Source organism: Emys orbicularis, chromosome 11, assembly GCF_028017835.1.
Source record: "Emys orbicularis isolate rEmyOrb1 chromosome 11, rEmyOrb1.hap1, whole genome shotgun sequence".
Taxonomy (NCBI): domain Eukaryota; kingdom Metazoa; phylum Chordata; order Testudines; family Emydidae; genus Emys; species Emys orbicularis.
In genome coordinates, this window is record NC_088693.1 from 75,984,579 (window position 1) to 75,998,264 (window position 13,686).

Below are 13,686 nucleotides of genomic sequence, written 5' to 3' on the forward strand. Positions count from 1 at the left end.
GTTTAGGGGGGAAATTGTTGCCACGAGTCATTTGCCAAGTAGGAATGGGGTGATGGGTGCAGTTTGGGAGAGCCCTGAGGCACAGCTGCTTCTGGGGTGGGAGCCAGCAGCAGGGCGGGGAAGGGAGGCTGCCCAGCCCAGCTGCTTCCCATTCTCCCCCATCCCAGGCCCCTTCAGCCACTAGCTGCCAATCCCATTGCCAGACCCCACTGCCCATCCCCCATGGCCTTCTGGCTCCTCCACCCTCCCTGCTCCTGTTAAAGTAGCATTGTCCAGGGCTCCCTGCTGCCCCTGTGAATGTCAGGCAAGGGGGATTCATCACTTTGTGCTGTTTGTTGTACATTGCTGTATAATCCCCTAATGGGGCACTCACCTCTGGAGCATCTCGGAGCAGCAGGGTGCAGCATCCCAGACCTTCTGTCCTCCTGGTGTCCTCTGCAGGCTGCCGGCCAGCTTGGTGGGAATGCCGTGGTCGGCCCTCTGGCCGAGTCCCAAAGTCTCAATGAACCCCTGCCGGGGTATTAGAGTCCAGCAAAGAAGCGGTCTACTTCTCCTCGCTAGGGCCTTCAGCCCCAGCTCCGAGCCCTTCAAATTCAGCCCTTTGTTTAGGCTCCCAAAGGTGGCCTGTCCCCTTTTGGTAGCTTACACTATTTTACCTGTTGCCAGGGGAACCCAGGCCTGGCCATTATCCCAGGTTCCAACCCAAGGACCCTATACACAGCAGCCATGTACTGCTCACTCCAATCCATCACTGCTATTTCCCTGGGATTCTTCCTACGGGGCCCTTCTATCTGCAGCCCCATTACAGGGGTGCCATCCTCAGGTGGTTCTTTCTCACTAGGCCAGGGAAGAGCCCCCTTGCTTTAGTTTTCTGGTCCCAGCCAGGGACTGAGCTGCTGTGCCCCTGCAGCTCCTTTTATCTGAGCCTGCTGGGCTCTGGGTGGCTGCTTCTGTGAGGCCTGTGTAGGCACTAGGCAGGCCCAGAGGACCCACCTTCGCTGCTTCCTGGGGTGGGGTGTAGTAAGATCATGGGGTCTCCTGTAGGGAGCTGCAAAGGCCAGCTGCATCCCATCACAAATCCCCTTAAACATTCCCACTTTTCCCTCCAATTCTTCAATATCGACATAAAGTCCCCCCAGATGTTGGTGTTTTTCACTTATATTAGGAAATGTTTAGTTTTTGCCCCATTTTCTCCTCAGTTCTAAAATGTTGACAGAAAATTCCCAAACATTTTGCCCCATTTTCTCTCTCGTTATCTATGATTTATTATCCCCTGAGATTTTCCCCATCTGATCATCTGATATTATCATAAAATCTCCTCAGATGTTGTCCTTTTCTTAAATCCTTGAATATTGATTGCCCCTTTCTCTTCCTAATTATCAAATATTGATATGAAATCCACTCAGATTTTACCTCTTTACCTTGAATCAACTATTGATATAAAGGTTTCAGAGTAGCAGCCGTGTTAGTCTGTATCCGCAAAAATAACAGGAGTACTTGTGGCACCTTAGAGACTATAAAATCAAATCCCTCAAACTTTTCTGCTTCCTCTGTTATGTGACAAATTTCTCGTATTTGCTCCCCTTTCTTTTTAATTACTGAACACTGATATCACATTTCAGAATTTGCCATTTCCAGATAATTATGAATTATTAATTTTAAAAAATCCTTTCCAGCTTGTAGGAGTTCCCCTTGTTTTTCATGTGCAGCCCCTTCTCCTTTGTTCAAGGGAACCTGTTGCCCTGTTGCCATTCTCCATAGTGGAGGTTGCAGAGGAGTTAAATTCCCCAGTGATCAGCTGTCCCCCTTTCATTTGAGAATCATTTGTTTCCCCCTTTGTCTCCTTTAAAATCCACTTGGTTGCTGATCAGAGTGACTTGCCCCATTTCAGATACACATCCCAGGCAGGGCCTCAAACTATCTGGAAAACGGTGTCTCCCAGCTGCTAACAGGAGAGGTGGCCGTACCCTGACTGAATTTCCTTTCCCTTGATGGTGCGAGACACGGGGTTTACTCCCCTCAGGGGGCTGCTCTGTTTGTGGATGCGTCCCTGTTCCCCTGGGCAGCGCCCAGAGCGGCTGAGACACTCCATCCTCCTGTACTAACTCCTCACATTTCAATAGCTGTTTTCACCAGAAGGGTCCCCAGAGCCCGTGGTGAACGGTCACCATGAGGGGTCTCTTCCTGCAGTGCTGAGACCAGCCACCTTTGGGGTGGGTCCAGGGTGATCATTATTAGCCAGTGACAGGGCATGGAAGTTTATTGAATTGGCTTCTCCATCCCCTCCCGTCTCCTGTTAAAGCAGCATTGCCCAGGGCTGTGTGAATGGCCGGTCGGGGGCGGTGATAACTTTCTCTCCATTGATCAAATACTAATATAAAATCACCACAAATTTTGTTTCACATCCCTTTCAGAACTGTAGGATGTTCAGGGTTTGGAGGGAAGATAGTTGCCCTGAGTCCTTGCCCCAGATGTAGGGAGCAGGGGAGGGGGGAAGGCGTGGAACCTCCCCTCCCAGGATGTGTTTAACTAGATTTTGGCATCTTCCCCTCCCCAATGTCAGAGTCACTGCAAGGAAGGAAAAGGAGTGACTCTGGATTAACATGGGAGTTTGTAAGATCCGGGAAGTGGTGTCCTTAGCTGCTGTCACCAGAGGGCTCTGGCTGTTGCTAAGGGAGGGGAGGCTGCTCTCTCTGGCTCTCTTTACTCAAGGTATCAGGGTTGAGTTTCTTGGGTGCGATGGTGTTGCCTCCCCTGTGATCTGGGAGCCCAGGCTGAGCCACTGCTGCTCCTCAGCAGGGTCTGTGCTGTGGAGAGACCTTCATTAAAGCCTCCTCTGTGCCCAGTCCAGGCAGGTACTTCAGTGGCAGGAACTAGCCCCCTAAGGCAGCCCCAGGCTCTGCCAACCCCAACTGCTGAGCCGGAGACTCCAGGTGACTGAGAGAGACCCTGGGGATGGTCAGAAAAGTGACTGCACAAATGTCACCAGGAGCCTCGGATCTCACAGCCCCTGGGAATCTGCTACTTGTTGTTAATGCACCTGTGGGCGGGATCAGAGAACATAAGAACGGCCATACTGGGTCAGACCAAAGGTCCATCCTGCCCAGTATCCTGTCTACCGACAGTGACCAATGCCAGGTGTCCCAGAGGGAGTGAACCTAACAGGTAATGATCAAGTGATCTCTCTCCTGCCATCCATCTCCACCCTCTGACAAACAGAGGCTAGGGACACCATTCCTTACGCATCCTGGCTAATAGCCATTAATGGACTTAACCTCCATGAATTTATCTAGTTCTCTTTTAAACCCTGTTATAGTCCTAGCCTTCACAACCTCCTCAGGCAAGGAGTTCCACATGTTGACTGTGCGCTGTGTGAAGAAGAACTTCCTTTTATTCGTTTTAAACCTGCTGCCCATTAATTTAATTTGGTGGCCCCTAGTTCTTTTATTATGGGAACAAGTAAATTACTTTTCCTTATTCACTTTCTCCACATCACTCATGATTTGATATACCTTATCATATCCCCCCTTAGTCTCCTCTTTTCCAAGATGAAAAGTCCTAGTCTCTTTGGCTTGGTCTACACTTACCCCCCAATTCGAACTAAGGTACGCAACTTCAACTACGTGAATAACGTAGCTGAAGTTCGAAGTACCTTAGTTCGAACTTACCTCGGTCCACACGCGGCAGGCAGGCTCCCCCGTCGACGCCGCGGTACTCCTCTCGTCTAGCTGGAGTACCGCAGTCGACGGCGATCACTTCCTGGTTCGACTTATCGCGTCCACACAAGACGCGATAAGTCGAACCCAGAACTTCGATTCCCAGCCGCCGAACTAGCGGCTGCGTGTAGACATACCCTTAAATCTCTCCTCATATGGGACCCGTTCCAAACCCCTAATCATTTTAGTTGCCCTTCTCTGAACCTTTTCTCATGCCAGTATATCTTTTTTGAGATGAGGAGACCACATCTGTACGCAGTATTCGAGATAAGATATTCTCCGTCTTACTCTCAATCCTTTTTGAATGATTCCTAACATCCTGTTTGCTTTTTTGACTGCCGCTGCACACTGCGTGGACATCTTCAGAGAACTATCCACGATGACTTCAAGATCTCTTTCCTGATTAGTTGTAGCTAAATTAGCTCCCATAACAGCACTGAAGCCACTGATCTCCTGCCAGGTTCTGCCCAGTGGCAAAACTGGGGATTGAGGAGGGGAAGAGACCGGCTCCGTGGTGTTCTCCTTTGTGTGTCTGGAGTGTGGAGGTGCCAGGCAGGGAAGGGTGGGGGAAGGACAGAGATGGAGGGAGAGACAGTGTGAGTTGGGAGCAGTCAGGAAATTGGCAGGGGTGGGGGTGGGCGGAGATTTTGCCACTTCCCTCTGAAAGATTTATAAAATCCTCTCCAATTCTGTTGCATTTCTCTATAATTATCAAATATGGATATAAAATCTATGTCGATTTCTCCTTCTTTTCTCTCAAATTATTGACAGTTTCTCCATTCAGCTTTTGCCCCATTTTCTCTCTTAATTCTCCAATGTCAATTTAAAATCTCAGATTTGGTGTGTTTCCTACCCCTTGTATCTGCAGTGCTTTGTCCTTGTTTGGTAGGGAATTGTTGTCCTGAGCCATTCCCCAGGTTGGCCATTCTCTACTGGAAACAGGGCATCGAAGGGGCACATGAAGGGAAGGAAGAAGCAAATCTCCCACATGGAGACTGCCCAGCTCCAGGTTACCCAGTCCCAGCTGCTCCCCCACACCATGACCCAACCCTGCTCCCCCCATCCCCACTGCCAGTCATCCCCTGCTGCTACCCCCTCCCACTGCCAGGGAACCTCCCAGCTCCATCCCCCTTCCTTTCCACTCTTCAAGTTGCCCAGTGCTGTCCTGAGCCCTTCCAGCATGTCGAGTTCATCAACACTCAAACCTCTCAAAAGTAGGAAATCCAAAGCTGTATCGGTCTGGTGTAGACATACCCTAAGTGTTTCTCAGTGCAATGGAACGTGGAATGTCTATTTGAAGGGAGAACGCCTGGGATGAATGGAGAATGTGAAATGGACAAAACCCCTTCTGAAATCGCTCCAACTGCCCTTCTCGCCCTGACAGACTGCAGAATAACATCCACATTTTGCTCCGGATCGTCTCATCCTCCCAGGGGAAAGGAAATGACGTCAGTGGAGCCGGCTCAGGTAAGGGATTGTCTGGAAGCTGGTGGTGGGTTCTGGTGGGAGGGAGAGGGGCAGTAAATGCACAAGAGGATGGGAGCTGCTGGAGGTGGGAGGAGGGGGGCAGGAAATAGACAAGGTAGAGAAAGGGAGGGGACAGGGTGTGACCATCCTGCTGGAACTAGTTGAATCTGGGGCTTGTTTTCGAGGAACAGACTCATGGGGGTTGGGAGTGGGACTTCCCCTGTTTGTGGAACAGGAAATAACCCCGCTGGGAAAACTTCCCAGACTCCCAGTGCTGGAGCCTGAACCTACCAATACACTTTGTTATTTGCTGCTCCCCCAATCTTTGTGTCATCTGCAAACTTTATCAATGATGACTTTATGTTCTCTTCCAGCTCACTGATAAATAGCACAGGGTCAAGAACCAATCCTTGTGAGATCCCACTAGAAACACACCTACTCAACCATGGTTTCTCACTTACAGTTACATTTTGAAACCTATCAGCCACATTTTAATTTATTTCATGTGTGCAATGTTAATTTTGAATTTTTCTGGTTGTTTAATCAAAAGATTGTTCTGTACCAAGTCAAATGCCTTAAAGAAATCTACGTATATTACATCAGCGTTATTATCTTAATCAGCCAAACGTCTAATCTCATCCAAAAATACATGCAGTTAGTTTGCTAGGATCTAAACCTATGTTGATTGGGATTAATTATAGGTTTCAGAGTAGCAGCTGTGTTAGTCTGTATCCGCAAAAAAAACAGGAGTACTTGTGGCACCTTAGAGACTAACAAATTTATTTGAGCATAAGCTTTCGTGGGCTACAGCCCACTTCATCGGATGCATAGAATGGAACATATAGTAAGGAGATATATATACACATACAGAGAACATGAAAAGGTGGGAGTTGCCCTACCAACTCTAAGAGGTTAATTAATTAAGATGAGCAATTATCAGCAGGAGAAAAAAAACTTTTGTAGTGATAATCAAGATGGCCCATTTCAGACAGTTTGACAAGAAGTTTAACATGGGGAAATAGATTCAGTGTGGGCTCCTTACTGAATGGGGGAGGCAACCTAGTGACAGAGAATGTGGAAAAAGCTAATGTACTCAATGCTTTTTTGCCTCTGTCTTCATGAACAAGGTCAGCTCCCAGACTACTGCACTGGGCAGCACAGTATGGGGAGGAGGTGACCAGCCCTCTGTGGAGAAAAAAGTGGTTCGGGACTATTTAGAAAAGCTGGACGAGCACAAGTCCATGGGGCCGGATGCACTGCATCCGAGGGTGCTAAAGGAGTTGGCAGATGTGATTGCAAAGCCATTGGCCATTATCTTTGAAAACTCATGGAGATCGGGGGAGGTCCCGGATGACTGGAAAAAGGCTAATGTAGTGCCCATCTTTAAAAAAGGGAAGAAGGAGGATCCAGGGAACTACAGGCCAGCCAGCCTCACCTTAGTCCCTGGAAAAATCATGGAGCAGGTCCTCAAGGAATCAATTTTGAAGCACTTAGAGGAGAGGAAAGTGATCAGGAACAGTCAGCATGGATTCACCAAGGGCAAGTCATGCCTGACTAACCTAATTGCCTTCTATGACGAGATAACTGGCTCTGTGGATGAGGAGAAAGCAGTGAACTTGTTATTCCTTGACTTTAGCAAAGCTTTTGATACGGTCTCCCACAGAATTCTTGCCAGCAAGTTAAAGAAGCATGGGCTGGATGAATGGACTATAAGGTGGCTAGATTGTTGGGCTCAACAGGTAGTGATCAGTGGCTCTATGTCTAGTTGGCAGAGTGCCCCAAGGGTCAGTCCTGGGGCCAGTTTTGTTCAATATCTTCATTGATGATCTGGAGGATGGCGTGGATTGCAAGTTTGCAGATGACACTAAACTGGGAGGAATGGTAGATATGCTGGAGGGTAGGGATAGGATACAGAGGGACCTAAACAAATTAGAGGGTTGGGCCAAAAGAAATCTGATGAGGTTCAACGAGGACAAGTGCAGAGTCCTGCACTTAGGACGGAAGAATCCCATGCACTGCTACAGACTAGGGACCAAGTGGCTAGGCAGCAGTTCTGTAACCCCTAGGTCCTTTGCTACAGTGGATGAGAAGCTGGATATGAGTCAACAGTGTGCCCTTGTTGCCAAGAAAGCTAACAGCATTTTGGGCTTTATAAGTAGGAGCATTGCCAGCAGATCGAGGGACGTGATCATTCTCCTCTATTCTGCATTGGTGAGGCCTCATCTGGAGTACTGTGTCCAGTTTTGGGCCCCACACTATAAGAAGGATGTGGAAAAATTGGAAAGAGTCCAGCAGAGGGCAACAAAAATGATTAGGGGGCTGGAGCACATGATTTATGAGGAGAGGCTGAGGGAACTGGGATTATTTAGTCTGCAGAAGAGGAGAATGAGGGGGGATTGATAGCTGCTTTCAACTACCTGAAAGGGGGTTCCAAAGAGGATGGATCTAGACTGTTTTCAGTTGTAGCAGATGACAAAACAAGGAGTAATGGTCTCAAGTTGCAGTGGGGGAGGTTTAGGTTGGATATTAGAAAAAACCTTTTCACTAGGAGGGTGGTGAAGCACTGGAATGGGTTACCTAGGGAGGTGGTGGAATCTCCTTCCTTAGAGGTTTTTAAGTTCAGGCTTGACAAAGCCCTGGCTGGGATGATTTAGTTGGGGTTGGTCCTGCTTTGAGCAGGGGGTTGGACTAGATGACCTCCTGAGGTCCCTTCCAACCCTGATATTCTATGATTCTAAGACCCTTGCTTCCTGTGTGTGCTGGCAGGGACAAAGGGCTCTCTCTTACTCCCCTCACCCTCTTGGCTGCTCTGAGTGGGATAGGGAGGGATTCTGCTACCGTGTCCCTCCCAGAGCATGCATTTTACTGGCCCTGCTCTCCTGTGAATATTGGTGTTGTCACTGGGCAGCAGGTACTGAGTGGGCGACTCTTTTTCTTTCAGGGGCCGGTGACCTTCGAGGAGCTGGCTGTGTACTTCACGGAGGGGGAATGGGCTCTGCTAGACCCTGCTCAGAGAGCCCTGTACAGGGAGGTCATGCAGGAGAACTATGCCACTGTGGCCTCATTGGGTAAGGATTCCTGTTCCCTGGTTATTAGAAGCTGTGGGGTCTCTACAGAACCCAAGTAGTAATAACTCTAGGCCTTTACTCAGCCTGTAATTTTTGGCAGGTTTCCATGCCCCGCTTTTTGCTTCATGTTCCTCCCTGGTGTCATTTCTGGACATGTGTGTATTTTATGTCAGCCATTTTGAAAAATATATGATTTATAAAAATTAGTTTAATTTATACTTATTGGATGCATTAAAACTAATGAATAAATAGAGCTTTCACCCCTTTCCTCATTTGAAGGGGACTCTGTGCAGCTGGTACAATTCTAGATACAGTCCAGTAAACAGGGGAACTACGTGGTGCATGGATGGCGTGACAGTCAGAAGGGTAGTGTGGAGGAAGGGGGCAGGGTGGGTCAGTGGGAAGGAGAAGAGGTTTTGGGGCTCTGGAGCTGTGGGGGATGCCTGCCCAGGCCTTGTTGTTTCAGAGCCTATGCTCCAGTTTTAGTTCTGTTCCGTTTCGCTTAATTTTACATTATTTTTTTCAAATATTAAACTCTTGTCCTTCATCCGCCACTCGGTGCCCCCCACGCAACCCCTCCCTCCCGTATCTACCCTGGCCACCATTCCAGAGTCCTTGCTGCGTTCCTCCCTCCCAGAGGACAACTGCTGCCCTGGCACAAATGTGCCCTTTGTCGACGATGTCACGTGATGGCAGTGAGAGTTCTGGGGGCTCAGCAGGTCTTGGTCCCTCCCTCCCCACAATCTCTAGCACCCCTGGTCTTCCTTCCCTCCAGGTTCTTTGGATCTTTTAGCCGGTCCCTTCTGAGGCCACGTGGTCCAGTTCTTCTTTTTCACATTCTCCTTTTCCAGAGGAATTAGAGTCTGTTGCTCCTGAATTATAGTGTCTAATTCCCCAGCCTGCCCCAGACATTGGGGCGGGGTGTGTGTGTGTGTTTAATACGCTCTTCTACTGCACCTGACTCACTGGATTCCCTAATTCCCCAAAACTGATTGTCTGACATCACAGGTCTGGGGGGAGCTACAGCTTTGACTTCCTCTGAAGTCTGCTCAAGGAATGCCCTCTCAGGTACCAGGCCTCCAGCCATCACCTCTCTGTGGGCAGGGACATAGGAGCCTCTGCATCTCGACCAAGGTTTGAGGCTTGCAGTCCCCTCACCCTTCATTGCGTTCACTGGCCTAAAGTCCAGCCCCTGTGCTTTGCTTCTCTCCAAGGGCTGTGACCAGTGTGTGTGTGTGACGGATGTGGGAATTTTGGTAATATTTCTGTTATTCCAATACATGCGTCAGCTGCCCTCTGTATTTGGTGTTGCTGTGCTCTGAGTGTGAAGAGCTGTGACAGGGTGATACAAATGGCTCATTAAAGGACTGACTGTGAGTAACCCATATCAGTGGAAGACCTTACAGAGACAACAGAAACCTCCAGGACTGGACACTTGACACCTATCAACAGGAGGCTCCCAGCTTGTCTGGGTGGAGCGCACGTGAACTCAGCGTGTTTTGAGGAGCAGGAAGAACTGGGCTTCCAGAGACAGGGAGCTTTCCTGGAACGTAGGCTGGGTAGGACCTTACAGCGGCACAACTGTACTGCTGCGACTGCACTCCTGTGTAGCCGCTCTTTGCATAATTAACTCACCCCCAACGAGCGGCGGTAGCTACGTCTGCGGGAGACACTCTCACGCCAACGTAGCACTGTCCGCACCAGCGCTTTTGTCGGTGAAATTTATGTCAGTCAGGGTGTACTTTTTTTCACACCCCTGACAGACAAAAGTGCTAGTGTAGACTAAGCCTAAGAGAAAGGGACAGACACAGGGAAAGGACACCTAGATGATTGGTACAGCAGCATGACTCAAGAGCATTGCCCGGTACGGATTATGTGTTAATCTTTGCTTCTCTGTGCTAACCTAAGGACTTGCTGATGCTGCGTTCCAGTTGACTAGGGCTGTGTCTACACTACAGCCTATGTCGGCATAATTTATGTCGCTGAGGGGTGTGAATAAACCCCCCTTCTCCTGAGTAATGTAAGTTACAATGACCTAAGCGCTCGTGTGGTTTTGCTGCTTGTGGAAGTAGTTTTTTTATGCCGACGGGAGAGCTTTCTCCCCTCGGCATAGAGCGTCTTCATCAGCTATAGCCCTGCACGTATAGACATAGCCTAAGAAACCCTACTCTTTTTGAAAAGGCTGCCGGGTATCACTGCAGATTCTTGCTGGGTGCTTTAATCCCTGAAGAGTGTAGCAGTCTCTGACCAGGAGTCTATCTCAGCTGGACTTGCTGGGTACAGCTCATGGCGTAAGGCAGGAGAGCTGGAGCCCAGAGGCTCAGTCTCGGAGGCCTTGAGGCTCCATGGCCTACCCTGAGGGAAGAGTGGGGCCCTTGGGGATTTGGCACACTGAAGGGGTTCCTCTAAGGGCTGGTCCACACTACCCGCCCAAATCGGCGGGTAGAGATCGATCTTCTGGGATCGATTTATCGCGTCTCATCTGGACGCGATAGATCGATCCCAGAAGCGCTCCCCCGTCAACTGCGGAACTCCTGCTCGCCGAGAGGAGGAAGCGCTGTCGACGGGGGAGCCTGCCTGCGCCGCGTGGACCCGAAGTAAGTAAATTTAGTTCGATATAGGAAACGTCGACTTCAGCTACGCTATTCTCGTAGCTGAAGTTGCGTTTCCTATATCGATCCCCCGCCCCAGTGTGGACCTGCCCTAAGAGACTGTTTAAAAGCGGAGGTATAGGACAGACCTGGAGGATCCATGACAGTTGGTGGCAGCTGGTGGGATTCTGAATGCAACAGGAGGATTTTGCAATAAGTGACTTGTAGCAATGAAAACAAGACTAGTCAAAGGAAAGAGGAAGAAAATGGAGTATATCCACCTCCTTAAGAAGAGCATCACAGAGCTGTGCGGTGGGAGAGCGTTAAGTATCGAGAAGTTACACAAGGCTCAGCCGATTGCATGGCTGGAGAAGGATGATCGAATCAAGGTCTAAACCCAGGTGGGATTTCGAGAGAGTCCCAGGGCCACAGAGGCACCTGCAGCAGCAGCAGGGGGACATCCTGACGATCCGGTTCCCCCTTTGCTAGAGCTGAAGCAGTGGGAGTTGGAGCGGAAAGCAAAGGAGCTTCAGATGGAGGAACAGAGACTAGCAGACTGCAAAAGGCAGCAAGAGAAAAAAGGGAAACATGAGGAGGAGCAGAGGAAAAACCAGGAAGAGCAGCCTCCCCTCAGCTCAACCCACTCTTTAGTGTCAGGCACTTGGTTGTGGTTATAATAAACCAACTAGAAGTGTATTTAACTCATCTTAAGGCAAAGATCCAAACTAAAGGCAAGTAAGGGGATTGGAAACACAAGGTTCTGGATAAAAGAAAAATATAAAATTTAATCTAGAGCCTACACTTATTACCCAGTTCCGTTCCAGTCTAATAATGTATTCCTCCCGCACTGGTCAGGCCTTACCGCACTTGTCCGGTCCAGAGAGCTGGGATCCGCTTTTCATGAGACACTCACACTGGCAATGTGGCCTCTGTAATGGATAACACCTTGTGGCCGTTCTTCTCTTACAGAGTCCCAGGCTTTTGTCTCTTTTCATAATCGGGGTGGTTCATTGTTCAGCCTTTTCTTGGAGTTTGTGACAGAGTGCTGGGAATCAGCAACAGAACCCGCACTCTAGTTGTTGTTTAACCCATTAGGCCCTGGGCAGGGCCTGATTAAGAGAGGAACTCCTGATTACCAGATCAGACTGAGACAGGGAAGCTAACAAGCTAATTAGCCCAGTAACGAGATTGGATAAAAGAGCATAGGGAGGAAGTGCAAGGGGGGAGAAGCAGCAGAGAGAGAGAGAAAAGGCTAGTAGGGCCTGACAAAAGGGAGTTGTCTGGAAGGAGACACTTTTCCCCTCCCTATTCCTTTGAGAAGGTGTAGTAAAGCTGGATAACATTGTGGCCATGTCTGTGCTATGAAATGTTGTCAACACAAGTTGGGTCGGCATACAGCCGCCGCATTTAGTACATCGTTTGTGCATGTGTACACTTGGCTCCTTTTGTCCCCTTGCGTATACTTACCAGAACTGCTTGTGTTGATTCACAGTGCGATGCACCATGGGTAGGTATCCTAGCAAGCAACCCGCCACCATTCAGCTCACTGTCTTTTGGGTAGTTTTGGCAATGCATGATGGGGCAGAACAGAGTTGCACGGGGTGACTGGGAGCCAGGGGTCAACTTCCTATAATGCAATGTTCTCCACCCCATAATATCTCTATCCCATAATTTTCACACGTATTTTCAATTTTCTATGACCTTGCGCTGGACTTGTATTGCTCGGCCATCTCTCACAGAACCATGGAGCCTGTACAGCTCTGCTTCATTTTTCATGAGCCTTGCAAACACAGGACACACGATCCTCCAGTATTTGCAGAGCTGCAAGAACCAGCGTGGGGAACATGATGATTTCTTGGAGGACAGATTGCTGTGAGACACAGCTCAAACCAATTCACGATTGTTGGTTTCATTCACGGAGCAGCTGCAGACAATGGACCACTGCTTCTGGGCCTGAGAAACAAGTACTGACTGGTAGAATCACTTTGTAATGCAGGCTTGGAATAATAAGCGGTGCATGTTTCGCCAGGCCACATTCTGGGGTCTGTGTGCTAAGCTTGCCCCAGCCCTATATTGCCTCTATATAAATCCATGGATCTCACTAAGGGATATTGGCAAATCCCCCTGGACCCGAGCTCCAAGGAGAAGACCGCTTTTGTCACCCTAACTGGGCTGTATCAATTTACCTGGCTGCCCTTCGGACTTCATGGGGCACCAACCACCTTCCAGTGACTGAGGGGTTGCATACTGAGTTAGATGGACCTATGGTCTGACCAGTATGAGCGTTTTTATGTAATGCTGACAGTGATCCTGAGGGTCCTGCCTACTCCTTCCTCCCCTGGTTCATGAAGCCACACACTGGTCACCTCGACAGCACCAAGGAGAGATTCAGTTCCAGGCGCAGCAGGGCAGAATGACAGGTGAATGTGCTTTTGGTAGATTGAAAGGGCCCTGGCCTTGTTTACTCACCAAATGGGATCTCAGTGTGAAAAATATCCCAATGGTTATAGCTGCCTGTTGTGTCCTGCGTGAGATCTGTGAAGCAAAGGGGAGAACTTGCTGCAGGGGTAGAGGACGGAGGTCTGCTGAGTTGGAACAGCCAGACACAAGGGCTATCAGAGGAGCTCAGTGAGGAGCTACGGCCTAGGGAGGTTTTGAAAGAGCACTTCCACGGCGAGCCACAGGAATGTGCTGTGGTGCACTGTGCTCAGCCCGGCGCTGCCGTTTGGGGGCCTGTCAGGAACTGTGTAGTGTTTGCTGCACATCTGTGCATATATCACTGCCAGTGCAGCTAATAACCTTGGGGTGCTTGCTGTACATTTTTGACGACTACAGTGTTTGCCA

General features: G+C 49.3%; 1 protein-coding gene across 1 annotated transcript in view; it reads left to right on the plus strand.

Annotated features, from left to right (window-relative positions):
• The window catches only part of LOC135885349 (zinc finger protein 250-like), a 74,796-nt gene that overhangs the window by 36,757 nt on the left and 24,353 nt on the right, over nucleotides 1-13,686 (plus strand). The window contains exon 2 of the mRNA XM_065413021.1: nucleotides 8,125-8,251. Coding sequence (XP_065269093.1) covers nucleotides 8,125-8,251 — 127 coding nt within the window. The remainder of the gene's footprint in view (nucleotides 1-8,124; nucleotides 8,252-13,686) is intronic.